At 42.1% G+C, this 20,716-nt stretch overlaps 1 protein-coding gene across 9 annotated transcripts in view; it reads right to left on the bottom strand.

Annotated features, from left to right (window-relative positions):
- Nucleotides 1-216: 216 nt before the first annotated feature.
- RALB (RAS like proto-oncogene B) overlaps nucleotides 217-20,716 on the bottom strand; it is an 85,614-nt gene continuing 65,114 nt past the window's right edge. For 8 of the 9 annotated variants that reach the window (XM_040228953.1, XM_040228954.1, XM_040228952.1 and 5 more), the window contains 2 exons: nucleotides 17,240-17,417; nucleotides 11,731-13,315 (listed from right to left, as the gene is read on the bottom strand). In XM_040228953.1, the coding sequence (XP_040084887.1) occupies nucleotides 13,196-13,315; nucleotides 17,240-17,417 (298 nt within the window). In that variant the 3' untranslated portion in view covers nucleotides 11,731-13,195. Of the gene's footprint in view, nucleotides 1,575-11,730; nucleotides 13,316-17,239; nucleotides 17,418-20,716 lie in introns of those variants that run through there. The other variant, XM_040228949.1, reaches the window with a different exon arrangement.

Below are 20,716 nucleotides of genomic sequence, written 5' to 3' on the forward strand. Positions count from 1 at the left end.
CCACAACTACTGAAGCTCGTGCACCCTAAAGCTCATGCTCCACAATGAGAAGCCACTGCACTGCAACTGGAAAGTAGCCCCAACTCGTCGCAACTAGAGAAAGCCTGCATGCAGCCACAAAGACCAGTGCAGCCAAATTAAGTAAATCAAATTTTTATAAAAGAACTGGGCTTATCTTCTCCTGAAAATATCTTAACTATCTGAAGCCCTCTTCTGCCAGTTTTTCCCAGAGCACAGTGCCTCATTCCTGATCTCCACCCTGAACTCCTTTCAGGGTGTGCTGAAGATCAGCAATGCAGTGGCTTCATCCTTCTAGAGGAAGACGGCAAGTGACAATTTTCAGTTGGCATCTAGGCCTTGAAGGCCTCCTCTACCAATGTTGACAGTGGTTTGGGGGGCTCAGCCTCAAGCTTTGGTAACTTTCCCCTGGTATCTGGGGTGGCCTAGATGAGAAAACGCAGAGCCAACAGAGACCTCACTTCTGCAGACTCAGGGTCTATACTGGTGGATTTCCTGAGTGCCTCTGTCACCCGGTTCATGAGGACTGCCAGACTCATCTTTCTTGGACCTTATCATTTACAGGCTTCACCATACACCTTTTCATTCCTTCTTACAGACAAGTAATATAATGTCACCCCCTAGCCTGGCCTACATGATCTTCACAGCCCCAGCTGTGAAGTTGTGGGTCGTGTTCTGGGATTGTCTCCCCACCCGTCTGATATATTTGGTGGTGTGGATTGGTAACCAGTAGGCCATCTATGTGGTCCCTGGCCTTTCTTAGTATATGCTTCTTTACATCCAGGATGGAACAGTGGGCCAGAAAAACCTTTGTGTCCTGCCAGGTGAGAGAGACTGCCAACCCCAGCCTGATCCATTAGACCCTAAACTTGGCAGTGTTCTCCAAGAACCTGCCAAACCTCTCCTTACAGACTCCTAACTCCCCCATTGAGAAGGGGAAATGCACTCTGGTAATCCCTCCAATTCATCTGAACTCCGGGAGTTGGTGATGGACAGGGAGGCCTGGCGTGCTGCAATTCATGGGGTCACAAAGAGTCAGACACAACTGAGCGACTGAACCGAACTGAACTGAATCCCTCCAATCACATAAGCTAATTCCAGAGCGAGTGAAGGCCTGTGGGGCAAAAGTCAGTCTAATTTTGAACCTAATTGGAGCTCCACTGGGGAAAACAATGGGGGTTCTGATATGAGGGGTTCTGATTGGACAGGGTAACGGCGGGGCGGGGGGGGGGTCCCATGGGCTACAGAAGATGGTGAAACAGAAGAAATGAGGGCCTGAGAAGGAGGCTCAGTAGCAGTTGAAAGAGGGAGTCCATGAGAAGGTGTGGCTCTGAATCTTTTGGGGGCATCACAGGAATAGAGGCTACATACGCACATGACAAGAATCCCTCAGAGCAAATCCTTGATAAAGTCTCATACAAACCCGCACATATGGGACCTCTCTCCATTTTGGACACTGCTTACAAAATAGGTCCAGTTGTAAAATGGTGTGAAAATTAATAGAATCCATTCTGTGTCCACTTCTCCTGGTTCACCGGAGGCATGTTAGGGCTAGGCTGCAAAAGAAAAATCAACTTTTTAAATTGTCTAAACTGTCTCTAATTGTTTTTTATTTTAATTGAAGAACAGTTGATTTACAACATCATGCTAGTTTCAGGTACAGCACACTGAAATATAAAATATATATATTCTTTTTCAGATTTTCCTATAATAGGCTGTTACAAAATGAGTACAGTTCCCTGTGATGTACAGTAGTTTCTTGTTTATTTTCTATGCATTAATTGTAGTGTGTATATGTTCATCCCAACCTCCTAATTTAGCCCTCCCTTGCTTTCCCATTTGGTAACCATAGGTTCATTTTCTGTGTCTCTGAGCCTCTTTCTGTTTTGGAAATAAGTTCATTTGTATCTTTGTTTGTTTCACATATAAGTGCTTATCATATGGTATTTGTTTCAGTCTGGCTGACTTCACTTCCTGTGATAATCTCCAGGTCCATCCCTGTTGCTGCAAATGGCACTATTTCATTCTTTCTTTTCATGGCTGAGTAGTGTTCTGTTGTATAAATATTACTGCATCTTCTTTATCCATTTTTCTGTTGATGGACATGTAGGTGGCTTCCATGTCTTGACTGTTGTAAATGGTGCTGCAGTGAACCTTGGTGTGCGTGTATCTTTTTGAATTATGATTTACCGCAGATAATGTGTCCAGGAGTGGGACTGCTGGAGCATAGCTCTGTTTCTAGTTTTATAAGGAACCTCTGTATTGTTCTTCATAGGGGCTGTATCAATTAACATTCCCACAGTGTGGAAGGGTTCTCTTTTCTCCACAGCTTCCCCAGCATTTGTTATTTATACATTTTTGATGATGGGTACTCTGACTGGTATGAGGTGATAGCTCATTGCAATTTTGATTTGCATTTCTCTAATAATTAGCGATGGTGAGCATCTTTTCACGTGCCTGTTGGCCATCTGAATGTCTTTGGAGAACTGTCTGTTTAGATCTGCCCATTTATTGATTGGGTTTTTTTTTTATATTGCGCTGTACATGCTGTTTGTGTATTTTGGTGATTAATCCCTTGTCAGTCACATTCTTTGCAAATATTTTCTCCCATTTGTGGGTTGTCTTTTGTTTATGGTTTCCTTTGCTGTTCAAAAGCTTTTAAGTTTAATTGTGTCTCATTTGTTTATTTTTGTTTTTGTTTACATTACTCTAGGAGACAGATACAAAAATACTTTGGTGTGATTTACGTCAAAAAGTGTCTTGCTTCTGTTATCCTCTGGATGTTTTATAGTGTCCAGTCTTACATTTAGGACTTTAGTCTATTTTGAGTTTGTGTGTGGTGTAACAAAGTGTTCTAAGTTCATTCTTTTACATATAGCTGCCCAGTTTTCCTTGCCCCACTTATTGAAAAGACTATGTTTTCTTCATTGTATATTCCTGCCTCCTTTGTTGTAGATTAATTGATCATAGGTGCATTGGTTTATTTGTGGGCTTTCATTTCTGTTACACTGATCTATATTTCCTATTTTGGGGCCAGTACCATACTGGTACTATAGCTGTGTAGTATAGTCTGAAGCCAGGGAGCCTGGTTCCTCCAGCTCTGTTTTTCTTTCTCAAGATTGCTTTGGCTATTTGGGGTCTTTTATGTCTCCATACAAATTTTAAAATCTTTTGTTCTATTTCTGTGAAAATTTCCATTAGTAATTTCATAGGGATTGCACTGAATCTATAGATTGCCTTGGGTATTATAGTCATTTTGACAATATTGATTTTTTTCAATCCAAGAACATAGTATATCTCTCCATCTATCTGCGTCATCTTTGATTTTTTTCATCAGTGTCTTATAGTTTTCAGGATACAAGTCTTTTGTCTCTTTAGGTAAGTTTATTCCCAGGTATTTTATTCTTTTTGATGTGATGGTAAGAGGGGTTGTTTCTCTTTCTGATCTTTCATTGTTACTGTATAGGAATGCAAGAGATTTCTGTGTATTAATTTTGTATCCTGCAATTTGTCCAAATTCATTGATCACTCTAGTAGTGTTCTGGTAGCATCTTTAGGATTTTCTACATATAGTATCATGTCATCTGCAAACGGGACAGTTTTACGTCTTTTCCAATTTTGATTCCTTTTATTTCTTTTTCTTCTCTGATTGCCATGGCTGGGACTTCCAAAACTATGTTGAATAATAGTGGCAAGAGTGGGCATATCCTCACCTTGTTCCTCATCTTAGAGAAATGCTTTCTGTTTTTCACCATTGAGAATGATGTTTGCTGTGGGTTTGTCATATATGGCGTTTATTATGTTGCCAAAAGTTCCCTCTATGCCCACTTTCTGTAGAGTTTTATCATAAATGATGTTGAATTCTGTCAAAAGCTTTTTCTGCGTCTATTTAGATGACCATATGGTTTTTATTCTTCGATTTGTTAATATGATCAATTTGCATATACTGAAAAAGCCTTGCATCCCTGGGATAAATCCTACTCAATCATCGTATATGATGCTTTTAACATATTGTTGGATTCTGCTTGCCAGTATTTTGTTGAAGATTTTTGCTTCTGTATTCATCAGTGATTATTGGTCTGTAATTTTCTTTTTTGTGTGATATTTTTGTCTAGTTTTGGTATCAGGGTAATGGTGGCCTTATAGAATGAGGTTTGGAATGTTCCTTTCTCTGCAATTTTTGGAAGAGTTTGAGAAGGATAGGTGTTAAGTCTTTCCTAAATGTTTGATAGAATTTGCCCATGAAGCCATCTGGTCCTGGACTTTGGTTTCTTGGAAGTTTTTAATCACAGTTTGAATTTCATTACTTGTGATTGGTCTGCTTATATTTTCTGTTTCTTCCTGGTTCAGTCTTGGAAATTTGTACTTTTCTAAGAATTTGTCCATTTCTTCCAGGCTGTCCATTTTATTGACATATAGCTGCTTGTGGTAGTCTCTTACGATCCATTGTATTTCTGTGGTGTCAGTTATAATTTCTCCTCCTTTCCAACTTTATTGATCTAAATCCTCTCCCATTTTTCTTGATGAATCTGGCTAAAGGTTTATCAATTTTATCTTCTCAAGAACCAGCTTTTAGTTTCATTGATCTTTGCAATCTTTTCTATTTTCTTTACTTCTACTCTGATATTTATGATTTCTTTCCTTTTACTAATTTTAGGTTTTGTTTGCTCTTCTTTCTCTAGTTGCTTGAGGTGTAAGGTTAAGTTATTTGAGATTTTTCTTGTTTCTGGAGGTAGGATTGTGTGGTAGTTTGAGCATTCTTTTGCATTTCCTTTCTTTGGAATTGGAATGAAAACTGACCTTTTCCAGTCCTGTGGCCACTGCTGAGTTTTCCAAATTTGCTGGCATATTGAGTGCAGCACTTTCACAGCATCATCTTTCAGGATTTGAAACAGCTCAACTGGAATGCCATCACCTCCACTAGCTTTGTTTGTAGTGATGCTTTCTAAGGCCCACTTGACTTCACTTTCCAAGATGTCTGGCTCTAGATTAGTGATCACATCATCATGATTATCTGGGTTGTGAAGATCTTTTTTGTACAGTTCTTCCGTGTATTCTTGCCACCTCTTCTTAATATCTTCTGCTTCTGTTAGGTCCAGACCATTTCTATCCTTTATCGAGCCCATCTTTGCATGAAATGTTCCCTTGGTATCTCTAATTTTCTTGAAGAGATCTCTAGTCTTTCCCATTCTGTTGTTTTCCTCTATTTCTTTGCACTGATCACTGAAGAAGGCTTTCTTATCTCTTCTTGCTATTCTTTGGAACTCTGCATTGATGCTTCTATCTTTCCTTTTCTCCTTTGCTTTTCACTTCTCTTCACAGGTATTTGTAAGGCCTCCTCAGACAGCCATTTTGCTTTTTTGCATTTCTTTTCCATGGGGATGGTCTTGATCCCTGTCTCCTGTACAATGTCATGAACCTCAGTCCATAGTTCATCAGGCACTCTATCTATCAGATCTATCCCTTAAATCTATTTCTCACTTCCACTGTATAATCATAAGGGATTTGATTTAGGTCATACCTGAATGGTCTAGCGGTTTTCCCTACTTTCTTTAATTTAAGTCTGAATTTGGTAATAAGGAGTTCATGATCTGAGCCACAGTCAGCTCCTGGTCTTGTTTTTGTTGACTGTATAGAGCTTCTCCGTCTTTGGCTGCACAGAATTTGACCATCTGGTGATGTCCATGTGTAGAGTCTTCTGTTGTGTTGTTTTTTGCCAACATCTGCTGGATCATGGAAAAAGCAAGAGAGTTCCAGAAAAACATCTATTTCTGCTTTATTGACTATGCCAAAGCCTTTGACTGTGTGGATCACAATAAACTATGGAAAATTCTGAAAGAGATTGGAATACCAGACCACCTAACCTGCCTCTTGAGAAATCTGTATGCAGGTCAGGGAGCAACAGTTAGAACTGGACATGGAACAACAGACTGGTTCCAAATAGGAAAAGGAGTATGTCAAGGCTGTATATTGTCACCCTGCTTATTTAACTTCTATGCAGAGTACATCATGAGGAACGCTGGACTGGAAGAAACACAAGCTAGAATCAAGATTGCTGGGAGAAATATCAATAACCTCAGATATGCAGATGATACCACCCTTATGGCAGAAAGTGAAGAGGAGCTAAAAAGCCTCTTGATGAAAGTGAAAGAGGAGAGTGAAAAAGTTGGCTTAAAGCTCAACATTCAGAAAACAAAGATCATGGCATCTGGTCCCATCACTTCATGGGAAATAGATGGGAAAACAGTGGAAACAGTGTCAGACTTTATTTTTGGGGGCTCCAAATTCACTGCAGATGGTGATTGCAGCCATGAAATTAAAAGGCACTTACTCCTTGGAAGGAAAGTTATTACCAACCTAGATAGCATATTCAAAAGCAGAGACATTACTTTGCCGACTAAGGTCCGTCTAGTCAAGGCTATGGTTTTTCCTGTGGTCATGTATGGATGTGAGAGTTGGACTATGAAGAAGGCTGAGGGCTGAAGAATTGATGCTTTTGAACTGTGGTGCTGGAGAAGACTCTTGAGAGTCCCTTGGACTAAAAGGAGATCCAACCAGTCCATTCTGAAGGAGATCAACCCTGTGATTTCTTTGGAAGAATGATGCTAAATCTGAAGCTCCAGTACTTTGGCCACCTCATGTGAAGAGTTGACTCATTGGAAAAGACTGATGCTGGGAGGGATTGGGGGCAGGAGGAGAAGGGGACGACCGAGGCATCACTGACTCGATAGACATGAGTCTGAGTGAACTCTGGGAGATGGTGATGAACAGGGAGGCCTAGTGTGCTGCGATTCATGGGGTCGCAAAGAGTTGGACACAGCTGAGCAACTGAACTGAGGTAGGATTGTGTTGCTATTAACTTCCCTCTTGGAACTGCTTTTACTGTATCCCATAGGTTTTCTGTTGTGTTTTTGTTGTCATTTGTTTCTTTGTGTTCTTTTACTTCCTCCTTGATTTCTTCAGTGATCTCTTGGTTATTTATTTTTGTCTGTGGCAGGTCTTCACTGCCGTGTGTAGACTCTTTGTTGTGATGTGCTGGCTTTCTGTGGCGCATGAGGCCTGGAGCATGTGGGCTCAGTAGCTGCAGTGTGCGGGCTCTAATTGCAGTGTGCAGGCCTAATTGCTTCACAGTATGTTGGATCTTGGTTCCCTGAACACAGATCAAATCTGTGTCCCCTGCATCGGAAGATGGATTTTTAACCATTAGACCATGAGGGAAGTCTTCCTCTCTTGGTTGTTAGTAGCATATTGTTTAGGCACCGTATGTTTGTGACTTTCACAGGCTTTTTCCTGTAATTATTTCTAATCTCATAGTGTCGTGGTCAGAACAGATGCTTGATACAATTTCAGTTTTCTTAAATTTACCAAGGCTGGATTTGTGACCCAAGATGTGATCTATCTTAGAGAATGTTCCATGTGTACTTGAATTTAGGTGGGCTGTTTCTAGAAACTTGTCCATTTCTTCTAGATTGTCAAATTTGTTGGCATTTAGTTGTTCATATTCTTTTTTTTTTGTAAATTTACATTATCAGTTGGTATTACTCATTTTTCATTTGTTTATTTGGGTTCTCTCTCTTTTCTTCTTGGTGAACTTGGCCAGAGGTTTGTCTATTTTGTTTACCCTATCAAAGAACCAGCTCTTGGTTGTTTTATTGGATTTTTTCTTTTGTTTTCAAAATCTCTATTCATTTCCTCTCTGATCTTGGTTTTTTCCTTCCTTCTGCTGACTTTAAGTTCTGTTTGTTCTCCATTTTCTAATTCTTTTAGGTGGGAGGTAAGGTTGAGGTTTTTCTTGTTTCTTAGAGAAGGCTTATTTGGTCCCATAGATTTTGCATGGTTGTTTTCATTGTCTCAAGGCATTTTTAATTTCCTCTTTGATTTTCTCATCAATGCACTGGTTTTCCTAGTAGCATGTTTAGTCTCTTGTAGTCATTTCTTCTCATTTCTTTTTCTGAGGTTGATTTATAGTTTCCCCATTGTGGTCATAAAATATATCTGAATTAATTTCTACATGGTGTCCTAGTATGTAGTCAATTCTAGAGAATTTCCCATGTGCACTTGAAAAGTAGATTATTTTTCTTTTGGATGTAATGTCCTGAAAAATGTAAAAAATCTCCCTGTTCTAGTGTATCATTTTGGGTCTCTGTTGCCTTGTTGATATTCTGTCTAGGGGATCTCTCCACTGGTATGAGTGGATGTACCAGCCTCTGTTACTGTATTCCTGCCAGTTTCTTCCTTTATGTCTGTCAGCATTTATGTCTTTGGGTGCTCCTATACTGGGTGCGTGTATATTGACACACATAATACCCTCTTCTTGTACTGATCTTTTGATCATTACGTAGTCTCCTTCTTTATGGCATCTGTGTTAGTCTGTTTTGTCTGATACAAGTGTGTGACCCTGCTTCCTTGTCATCTCCCTTTGCATGAGCACCCTTTTCCCATCCCCTCACTTTCGGTCTGTGTCTTTTGCCCTAAAGTGAATCTCTTGTACGCAGCATGCTGTAGACTCTTCCATTGACATTTAAGGTAATTATTGATAAAGACATTGTTTACTGCCATTTCAACCTTGTTTTCCAGTTGATTCTATATTTCTTCTTTGTTCCTTTTTTCCTTTTGTGGTTTGATGTCATACTATGTTTGTTGATGTTTTTTATATTATGTTTGTGTTCTTCTTGGTGTTTGTGAATCAATTATATGTTTTCCATTTGTGGTTATGCCGTCTTTCAAGCATGTTAACTCCTTCCTATATCCGCTTGATTTAGATCGATAGTCGTACAGACTAAAACACATTCTTTTTTAAAATATCTAAAAATGTTCTTACTCTCCTCCTCCACATTTTATGATTTGATGTCTTCCCTTACATCTTCATATGTATCGTTTTACTATTCATTGTGCTTATCATTGCTTTCACTAGAATTCTGATTTTTTTCCTTTTAATCTGTATACTGGCTTTTTAAGTGATTTATTTTTCAATTCTGAGTTCCTCTTTCCTATAGCTTCTTGCATCTTTTCTATTTAAAAAGACCTTCCAATATTTCCTTTAGGAATATTTTAATATTATTCTTTTTAGTTTTTGCCTTCTGAGTTCTTTATCTCTTCTTCCAAATGATAATCTTGCTGGGTAGAGTATCCTAGGCTGCACATTTTTCTATTTCAAGACTTCAAATATATTTTGCAATTCCCTCTTTGCAACATTTCTGTGGCGAAATCAGCTGACAGCCTTATGGGCACTTCCTGGTAATTAACCGTTTGTTTTTCTTTTGCTTCCTTTAGAATCCATTTTAATTATAATCTGTCTTGGTGTAGGCATGTTTGGGTTCATCTTGTTTGGGGCCCTCTGTGCTTTGCAGGTTCAATCCCTGGGTTGGGAAGATGCCCTGGAGAAGAGAATGGCAACTTACTCCAGTATTCTTGTCTGGAGAATTCCATTGACAGAGGAGCCTGGCAGACTATAGTCAATGGGGTCACAAAGACAACTAAGCAACTGAGCACAGACACAGTGCTTTCTGTACCTGGATATCTGTTTCCTTCTTTAGGTTTGGGAAGTTTTCAGCCATAATTTCTTTAAAAACATTTCTATCCCCCTTTTCTCCTTCTGGAGTCCATAATACACATATATTGGCACATAGGTCTCTTATATTAATTTTTTAAGATTGGCTTTCTGTCTGCTGTTATGATTGGGTAATTTCTATTATTCTTTCAGATCACTTATTCCTTTTTCTGCATTATTCAATCTGCTATTCATAGCCTTTAGCTCAGTTTTCATTTCAGTAAATTTCTAGTTTTTCTTGACTCCCCCGCGTAGTTTCTAGTTCTTTTTTTTTTTACAATAATATGCATTTCTATTGATTACCTTTCTTAATCCCTTCAGTATTTTCATTATCTTTTTTGAACTCAGTGTCCAATAGACTGAAGAGATGTTTCATTGTTTGTTTTTTCAGGTGCGTTTTCTTGATCTTTTATCTAGGAGTGTTTCATCTACTTCCCCATTTTACTTACATTTCTCTTACTCCATAAGTTTAGGAAAAGCAGTTACCTACCATGGTCTTGGAAGGGTATTTATATGCAGGAGAGTGCCTGTGTAGCTTGTGTGGGTTTAGCATTTTTGGCACCAGGGCTGGTTTTAGTGTGAATGCCTGCCACCTTTTAGAAGGTATGACACTCATGGTTAGCAGGGCCTTCTCTTTGCTCTGTGGTTGTCATAGCCCTGTCAGTGGCAGGATCTGCTTCTACTGTCTAGTTGTTGGAACAGAAGCCCCCAGACTGGTTTCTGAGCTGTGATGGGAGGTGGGTGGGACTGGAGAGCTTCCACTGGGAGAGGAGCCACTGAGTATCCCTCCACTGGAGCTGCTCACCTGCGAGTGTGCTGGGTGTCACCTTTCACGTGCTGTGCAGGCTCACAAGGTACACTGTTGCTGGTGTTGCTCTGGGTCCCACCTCAACTCTGGGTCCTTCCCCACTGTTAATACTTATCTGTGTAATACCGTGTTTAGACTAATAGAGGGTAATTTTATATCTCAACGTAAATTTACATATCGTTTTCACCTAATCTAACGCATCCTTTTTCCCCCATGTATTCATGTCATTGAAATCAGGATGGATTCACACGATTGGCAGGCTTTCTCTTAGTGGTACATAGATTATGGTGATGTCTTAAAATCAGTGGTATATGCTATCTGATTAACTAGGATACCTGTAGGAAATTGATATGTGTGGGTATTTTTCCTCTACACCACTTTATGGAACTATAGCCTGTTACACCTTTTTCTCCTTCTGCCACTCATTACACTGGGGCCATCTGCTGGTCTTTGGGGCTTCTTCCTGAGAACCTTATGACCTCTGGACCAGCTGCACCTGAGCCTCAGGGCGTAAGTGGCTCATTTGGGTCTCTTAATGAATGTAGTGACATTGCACAAACTTGTTGACCATCCCAACTGAAATCAGCTCTATGGCCCAGGAACATTTCCTTTTACCCGGTTTTATGGTCATCAGAGCTATGATAGTTTCACTTGTCTCTTTCCTCACTAAAGCATAAGCTCCAGGAGAATCAAGCTCTGGCCTATCTTGTTCAACACAGTATCTCAGCACCTGGGACAGAACCTGACACCAAGTAGGTGCTCAGATATGTCTAGAAGGAAGATTGCAGGAAAATGAGGTTAGGCTATGGACACAGTATCCAGTTGTTTAGCAAGGTTTCAAATTTATAAATAACATTACTTATTTTTCTATGAGAATCTCATCTATAAAAATTATTGTGTTGGGAAGATCCATTTCTGACTGCTGTCCCATTAAACATAATTTCAGAAATATACTATTGACATACAACAAAAATAATTTCCATAGGATGCAACAATTCATACCACACTTAATTAATTTGCACATGTTCCAAATCTTCCTACTCTCGACTGGAACTGATGTCAAAAGGTGGCAAACTATGATGAAAAGAAAAAGATGATTTCAAAAAATTCAACAATGTGATTACCTTCAACTTTTTTAAATTTTAGGAAGTCATCTCTCCCAAAGGAAACATTTAGTTAAAATTACTGTGTATATAAAAAAAATTATTTCCCACAGCACAATTCAAAATAATAATTGAAATAAAGTTTGTAGAACATCTAATAAAAATAATGAATAATTTATGGTCAATTTGTTTAATACTTATATTTCACATGTATGACAAAAGGATAAAATAAAAAGGCTGCAATTCTGAAAAACTCTGAATTTCTGCTTTATTGAAAAAAGCCCATGATTCTTTGGGAGGTGATAACAAGGTTGTTTTCCAGTCAGATCATAATTTCTACAATTTCTGTAATAACCATAAATTCCAAAGGTTCCCATTCTCCCCACCCCAATTCACTTTTGGCACCTATGTGAAATGTCACTTCTGAAAAATGGGGAAATATATGCTGAGTACTAGGTTTTTATCATAGTCTTTTCCTGACGAAAAACTTTCTGATTGCTGAATTTAGAATATTGACACAAAAAAGACGAATGATACGTCATCCATAAAAATCTGCTTTTTTAACTAGATGGTTGTCTCAAAAACAAATTTATATTAGATACAGCAACCAGCTCTCAGATGTGAAGGGGCACTGGCTTTTCTTATCCTGCTCCACTTCTTCTGATTTTAAATTCAGCATTTACTGAGCAATTGTATGAGAGGTAGCCAGGTGTGTGGCACAGCTCTGGCTTCAGGAGTTCAGAACACAGTTTTAACTCATCACGTACTTCAGAAGAACTGAGGATACACTGAAAGAAAACAAGAGAAAAGGTCCTCTCAGCCTCTGCAGCAAGGAGATGGTCAGGATGGAGTGTGCTGGTTATGGGTAGAGGAGCAGGGGCAGGACCTTACAACTGGCAATGAGGAGAGGCTTTGGCCAAAGAATTATTTTTTTTTTAATTCTTATTAGAAAAGTATCCTTTATAAAGTATATTGATCTTGTATCTTCATTTATTATAAAGTATTGTGATCTTGAATCTTCCTTTATTAAAAAGAAGCTCCTTCACAAAAATCAGGATGCTGCAGAAGAGGAACCAGCACAGACTGTGACTGGCTGACACTTAACTCTGAAGAATGCAACTTGCATATTGAGAAGGATTTCTGAGCTTGGTATTGACCTGCTTGGCCCAACTCAAAAATTTCTTTTTTTTAGCTCTGCTTCTAGTCCGCAGGGTATGGCCAAAAGACTTATCCAAAAGTCTCTGAATTTTCCAGCATCATGAGAACCTAATGGGTGTTTCTGAGAACTACTGTGGAGCTGACAAGAGTAGGGGGAGTCTCACCCCACTCCTTGCCTCTCAAGAGCTAATAAAATAAGACATTTTTATTTCAAAGCAGGAGATACTAATGTTATCAAACTGGGGAAAAAAGAAGAAACAAGGACAGTCTTTTTAACTACACTTGGTTAACCCCTGCACTACATTCATGGTTAACTTTAGGAAGGAAAAGAGAGATCAATCTCTGCAACCTCCTGACAAAGGAGCCGTCCCACGGCAGGGTCAAGGACTTATTTCTTCTGCCAGCCAACGATTCACAGATATTTTTCCCCATTTACAGAAGTGTGTGTGAAAGAGGGTGGGGAGCACAGGAACAGGCTGAGAGGTCAACGGAAGTCTTGTCTCAAGGAACCCGCCCTCGGTCCTCAGTGGCGACCCACTTGGTCCAGCACCTGGGCCTTCACAGTAAGCAACACCTTTCTTTAAAACTTTTCTTGTTCTTGCTGCTTTTCTTGCCATTCTTATCTTTGTTTTCTGACATCTTCTTTGTCCTGATCTCTCTCATGAGGTCAAAGAACACCTGGGGTGGGGAGGAAAAAGCCGTTCCATGATGTAATGAAGCAGTTAGACCGAGAAGGATATGTGGCTACATTTCAAAGCATCAAGCCAAATGTACTCTTAGAAACCACGGGCCACCAAAGACAAAAGGTTTAAAGCAAAGGAGAACAATTAACATTAAAAGCATTTTCTGGCTCTACAAAGGAGATCGCTCTGCTCACATCACATGGACAGAAGCATCACACTGTTCTTGCATCCAGTGGCTTATTGCAGAATGATAAAAGCTGTTCTCGGGAGAAGTATGATGAGGGATAAAACATCACCGGACAGAGCCACAGCAGTTTGTGAAACTTACAGACACTGAGAATGATAACAGTCATCAAACTTCCCAGTACCTCCCAAGCACTAGGAGACAGAAAGAAGGCATGAGTACCCACTCATGAAACAATGAACTATAAGAGTAGAAACAGTGGAAACAGTGTCAGAGACTTTATTTTTTGGGGGGCTCCAAAATCACTGCAGATGGTGATTGCAGCCGTGAAATTAAAAGACGCTTACTCCTTGGAAGGAAAGTTATGACCAACCTAGATAGCATATTCAAAAGCAGAGACATTACTTTGCCAACTAAGGTCCATCTAGTCAAGGCTATGGTTTTTCTTGTGGTCACGTATGGATGTGAGAGTTGGACTGTGAAGAAGGCTGAGCACCGAAGAATTGATGCTTTTGAACTGTGGTGATGGAGAAGACTCTTGAGAGTCCCTTGGACTAAAAGGAGATCCAACCAGTCCATTCTGAAGGAGATCAACCCTGCGATTTCTTTGGAAGGAATGATGCTGAAGCTGAAACTCCAGTACTTTGGCCACCTCATGCGAAGAGTTGACTCATTGGAAAAGACTCTGATGCTGGGAGGGATTGGGGGCAGGAGGAGAAGGGGACGACAGAGGATGAGATGGCTGGATGGCATCACTGACTCAATGGACGTGAGTCTGAGTGAACTCCGGGAGTTGGTGATGGACAGGGAGGCCTGGCGTGCTGCGATTCATGAGGTCGCAAAGAGTCGGACAGGACTGAGCAACTGAACTGAACTGAACTGAAGGGCAACTGAACTTCATCACAAGCCCCAAGCAGTAGACTTGCATTTGCAGGGGTCGGGGAGAAGCAGAAAGAGCAGCCTGTCCTCTCCTCCCCACACCTGTGCCCCCACTCCCCGATGTCAGCTAAAGGGGCTTCATCAGCTGATGAGACCTGTTGTGAATGCTAGTGTGTTACTTAGATACGGACTGTCACTCATCACAAGGTTTTTGCCCTCTGCTCCCAGCAGCCATGCCCAGGTACTGATTATACACCTCCTACAAAGAAAGATTCATGATTTCTCATGGAGAAGATGGCAAGTGTGAGACTGAGGGCAGGCTTTCACCTTTGGACACTTGCACAGAACAGGCTCCTGTTACTTTCCCAGGGAAAGTGAGATCAAGCTTTCTGAGTGAGGGCTCCACAGGCACTCACCACCAGCTCAGGGTGCAGTGAAGGATCCCACAAACTGGATCAGGCTAACCTAAGTATCCCTTCCTTCCCTTCAGTCTCTCAGGAAAGCACACCTCCTGCTCCCCCCAATAGTGGCTGAAGTGTCAGTTGCTCAGTCTTGTCTGAGTCTTTGTAACCCCATGGACTACCAGGCTCCTCTGTCCATGGGATTCTCCAGGCAAGAATACTAAAGTGGGTAGCCATCTCCTTCTCCAGGGCCATCTTCCCAACCCAGGGGTCAAACCCAGGTCTTCTGCACTGCAGGTGGATTCTTTACCAGGGAAGCCCAATAGTGACTGAGACAGCTTCAAATATCGCAGGTTTTTGTAACAGCAAAAGGCAGAAGGGGGAAGGGTACATGTCCAACGTCAAATGTTGACCAAGCTGTTCACTGGCCAGTCTTATCAACAATCCCCTTTCCTGTGAACTGTTGACAAGTGAGAACAATGCTGTCTGTTGGTCATCAGTTTCTGCTGGTTCCTGTTTGGCAGGTCCAGCAGGTCGGGGCAGGAAGGAGAGATGACAAGCCACTCTGTGACAGCCCCTGCTCCCCACGTCCACAGTTCCATGCCGGGCAAGTCATCCTGATTTTTTAAAAATGAAGTATGTGACTGGATTTCCTGGGTGTTGTAATTCTATGGCTAGAAAACTATCTGATAAAAATGGAAAAGATTTGAAACACACAAGAATCAACGTAAGAGCTAACAGAGGAAAAGGAGCTGCCGAAGGAACCTGCTTCACACTCCAGACACAACTAACAGATTTATGTTGTTGGAGAGGCTTCCAGAGTGAACCCTCCTGACACCAACATCCTAAATCTTCCAGCATCACTGGCTACTTGGTATCAGATTTCTTGCTCTTCAGGAAAAAAGCAAAGGAGAAGTGAGAAGGAAGTGGGGGGATTCAGATGCTGTGCAGATGGAGCAGACGTGTCCACTACTTGGCTGCAAAGTGATATGTGCAGGTTTTATGGGAGCCAGGTCATGACGTCAGATCTAAGGAACAGGGTGATGGCGGAGAGAAAGTCTCAGCTTTAAGTGCTCTGGGGTAACCACTGTGAACGTTTTTTTAAAAAACAAAACAAAACAAAACACATTATTGACAATACTAAAGTGGGTAGCCATCTCCTTCTCCAGGGCCATCTTCCCAACCCAGGGGTCAAACCCAGGTCTTCTGCACTGCAGGTGGATTCTTTACCAGGGAAGGCCAATAGTGACTGAGACAGCTTTAAATATCCCTGGTTTTTCTTTGTAGAAACTAACACCTGTTGCTGTAATATGTCTCTAGTCAATAATGTGATAAAGGGCTTCCCTTGTGGCTCAGTGGTGAAGAATCTACCCCCCAATGCAGAAGACATGGGTTCAATCCCTGATCCGGGACGATCCCATATGCCAAAGAGCAACTGAGCCTGTGTGCACCACAACCATTGAGCCTGTGCCCTATAGCCTGGGAACTGCAACTATTGAGCCCACACACCGTAGAGCCCATGCACAGCAATGAAGAGTAGCCCCCACTCCTTGCATCTAGAGAAAAGGCCACACGGCAGTGAAGACCCAGCATGGCAAAAAAATACAATAATATATTTAAAGGCCTTGCATCGCTGCAAGGCGGGTTTTCCACTGTTGGTATTTATCACTGTCAAGGTCATCCTTTCCTTAGCTACAGGCATTTGAATGAGAAAGTACTCTGGGGCTGAGGAAGAGAGAAGAGCTTCCTAGAGAGCCAATTCCTGGGAGAAACTATGATGCAGGGACTAAGTTATAAAGACAGGACTCCTGGGCTCTGCAGGGGGACAGGAAGGTGAAAAGAACAAATCTACCCATTTTGTGAAAGTGAAAAGTGAAAGTCACTCGGTCATGTCCAACTCTTTGCAAACCCATGGACTATACGGTCCATGGAATTCTCCAGGCCGGAATACTGGAGTGGATAGCCTTTCCCTTCTCCAAAGCATCTTCCTAACCCAGGGATGGAACCCAGGTATCCTGCATTGCAGGTGGATTCTTTATCTATCAGCTGAGGCACAAGGGAAGCCCAAGAATACTGGAGTGGGTAGCCTATCCCTTCTCCAGGGATCTTCCCAGCCCAGGAATTGAACCGGGGTCTCCTGCATTGCAGGTGGATTCTTTACCAACTGAGCTATCAGGGAAGCCCACCCAATCTGTCAATGAGCGCAAAACCAAGAGGGCTCCTGACGCAGCCAGCCCTGCCCCCAGAGGATACAGGCCACAGAGTGTGCAAGGACATGGCCTCCACAGCCACGGCCTCACCCGCTGGGCTTCCACTTGGCCAAAGGCTGGTGTGTGGGTCAGACCATCCCTGTGCTTCTCGTCCTGATGCTAGGATTCGTTCCCAACCCTGCCACCCCGGTCTCCCCAGAGCAGCTCCCCCAGGAGCAGCAGGTGGCGGGCGGGGGCCGACCCACCTTGTCCACATTGGCCCGTGTCTTGGCCGAGGTCTCCACGTACTGCACGCCCCACTCCTCGGCCTTGGCCCTGGCCTCCTCCACTAGCACCTGCCTCCGTTCCTCCAGGTCAGATTTGTTCCCCACGACGAGCAGTGGGATTTTATCTTCTTCAGCTTTAACGCGGAGGATCTGTTCCCTGTGGTGGTGGATCAAGAAGAAAGCAGCTAAGAAGGCTGGATGAGAAGCCCAGTTCTGCCAACCCGTGCAAGACGGCGGGCATGGCGGAGGGAGCTGCCACTTACAGCCCCTCCTGAGGAAGCACCCCCTCCACCCTGTGGTTAACTGGAGTTCCTCAAGTCTGGTTTCAGTCTGCTGCACTAGAGTTACTCGGGGTGCACATTACAAATGCAGGTTCCTGGGTGCGTAAGTAAATATCTGGGTAGGAGCCCAGGATTTTGCACTTCAACAGCATCCCCAATTTATACTTCTGCAAAAACAAAACAAAAAAAGGGAAAACTTGGGACCCTCTGGGATAGAAATCAGATAGAAGAAATATCTTCATATACAAAATGCTTAATAATTACATTGAGAGAAAAAAAAAGTAATTTCTTTGTAAGAATATAGAAAGTTCAAGTGGTAAGTTGTAAAGAGTCATGTCTCTGTGATCCCATGGACTGTTGCTCTCCAGGCTCCTCTGTCCATGGGATTCTCCAAGCAAGAATACTGGAGTTGGTAGTCATTTCCTTCTCCAGGGGATCTTCCCAACCCATTTGAAATTCCCTTAATTCCAACCCAGGGATCGAACCCAGGTCTCCTGCATTGCAGGCAGATTCTTTACTGTCTGAGCCACAGGAATATAGAAGGGAACAGTCTATTAGCAGACCATGAAATCAGTGTAGCAAGTACAACTGGTAATTCTTTTTACCTCAGTGAAATAGAATATTACAGAAAAGCAAAGAAACACCAGAGAGATGCTCAAGTAGTAACAGTTAAGTATGGTTTATAAAACTCTTGCTTCAACTCTAATCTGCATGTGTGGGCCCCCTGCCCTTCGCCCTAGTTCTGTGAGGCAGGAACCCTACTTCAATGTGCGTAATTTTTCTACTACAAAGTGGTGGGAGAAAATGAAACACTCCAAGGCCTACGGAAAAGTACTTCAAAAACATCTTCTCTAAAGTAACTGTTACCTGTAGCACATCAGACTTTACCTCTACTAAAAATAATCAGCTTTCTAAATTTTTTTTTAAACCACATATTTTAAAAAAGTAAATATTCCACTTCCATTATTTTGATCCAGGGGGAACATGTGTACTTCTATAAAAGACCCCTTCAAAAACATTTTGTGGAGATCTGTATTGATTTTTATATAATATAGGGTGACATTTCATAATAATACTTAAATTTTTTCCCATACAGTCAATTTAAGTACCAGATATCACATTTTTTTGTTGAAGCGCAGTTGATTTACAGTGTTGCGTTACTTTTAGTTGTATGACCAAGTGATTCAGCTGTATATATATTCCTTTTCATATTCTTTTCCCTTACAGGTTATTACAAAACGTTAAATATAGTTTCCTGTACTATACAGTAGATCCTTGTTGTTTAACTCATATACAGTAGTGTGGATTCCAAACTCCTAATATATATATATCCTTCCCTTTAAGAAAAATGAAAAAAAAAATAAGTAGATGCTTGAAAATTGCCTCTAAGTAGTTTTGCCACATCCTGCATTGCACAGGCGTCAAAGAGCACACTGTGTTTAGAATTTATGTGGTCAGTATACATAATGAACAATAAAAACTGCTTTCTGGCTCATTAGGCTTACAGAGGCATGACTAATTATCTCATTGATAAACGAGCACCAAGTTCTGATGTAACAAAACCACTTCTCTAGTTTATGGATTATGTCCAGGAAAAGTTTCAAGGGAAAAGGTGGTATATTAATGTTTTACTTATGCTGGGGCTTTTCCATTTGGAATATAAACGCAGAAATGCTGTTTTTAAACTGCTATCAGGTGCGAAGGGCCTGAGTTTAACCATAAGGGCTCAGATAGCCCACACACATCCTGTGCACCGTGGGAACCTGGGCAGCTCCAGGGCTTTTCTTTAACTGCCCAGAGTTGAAGCCACAAGCACTAACTTGTCCTTTCCCTTCTTTCCAAACAAAGCCTTTCTCCCAGGAGGAGGTGCCCGTGGTGACCCGGGGACAGGACATGGTGGCCCTGTTACTCTTGGAGGTGACCTCTACTGTCAGCACATCCTTTCTTGGGGAGTCTTGGGACCGACGGGAAAGCAAAGACTCAGGACGGGGCGAGAGACAAGCTGGTGTGTGCGCTGCCCCGCTCTGCCTCAAGGAGGCATCGCAGCAGGACTGTGCCGATGCAGGCCTAGCTGTGAACATGGGGGCTACTTTCGGAAACCTCTGGCTACATCAGAAAGAGCTCCAAATTAACAGGATTTCTCCCTGGGAATCCTAGGCATTTAACTGCTCACAACACGCACACCCTGGTTGCCGAAAACTGTTGATATTCACCCTCGGGAGACTAGAGACCAGGAAGATGACAAGTGAGGCTCTACCTGCCTCCCTTCCCCTTGCTCTGCCAGGGTCCCCAAGGCTTCCTTCCCAGCTCACTGATGCTCCTTCCACACCTCGAGGGGATTTTTGGCTTCCTCCGTTTCATCTTTGGCTGATGGCCTTCATTTCTGACCAGAACTTGCTAAAGAGGGAAAAAAACAAATCACTATTTTCTTTTTCCCCTCTAGATTTGGTTCTTAGAATAAAAAGTAATCTGAGGATCCCGTGGCCATCCAGTGGTTAGGACTTGGCACTCTCATTGCCAAGGGACTGTGGGTTCAGTTCCTGGCCAGGGAACTAAGATATCCTGCAAGCCATGCCTAGCAACCAAAAATATGAACAGTCATCTGGAGAGGTCTGCTTCCAAGGAGGGGGATGAAAAACCACAGCTGTGTAAAAGATGGCAAGGGGATGGGGCAGAGAGAGATCTTACCTGCTAGAATCCCTGGAGCACTGAGCCTGCACACTCACTATTTCTTTATAGCAATGAACTTCACGATTTCAAGTAAGTGATGGCAATGAACACTCACCACGTGCCCATATGGTGAGAATATACGGGCCACACCACACAGTAATGGTTCCACTTGGAAAATTTAGCCTAACACAGCATTTCATTTCATCAGTAAGAGATTTTCAGGACAAGAAACAGAACACTAAGTACACGTGCCCTGGGTCACAAGACTGTGACAGGGCAGGGACTCAGATCTGGCTGTGTGTGTGACCGAAAGTCGGCGCTTCCCGCTGGTTACGTGTCACCTGGGAGCAGCACTTGGACCTGGCTGTGTGTGACCTACGGCCGGCACTTCCCGCTCCATGGGTTACGTGTCCCCTGGGAGCAGCACACAGTCACTCTGACCCTGGTGTCCATCTCCTGACATCGGAGGTCTCAGAAATCTCAAAGTAGAGCAGAACTGTTCACT

Source organism: Oryx dammah, unplaced genomic scaffold (assembly GCF_014754425.2).
Source record: "Oryx dammah isolate SB20612 unplaced genomic scaffold, SCBI_Odam_1.1 HiC_scaffold_27, whole genome shotgun sequence".
Lineage (NCBI taxonomy): Eukaryota > Metazoa > Chordata > Mammalia > Artiodactyla > Bovidae > Oryx > Oryx dammah.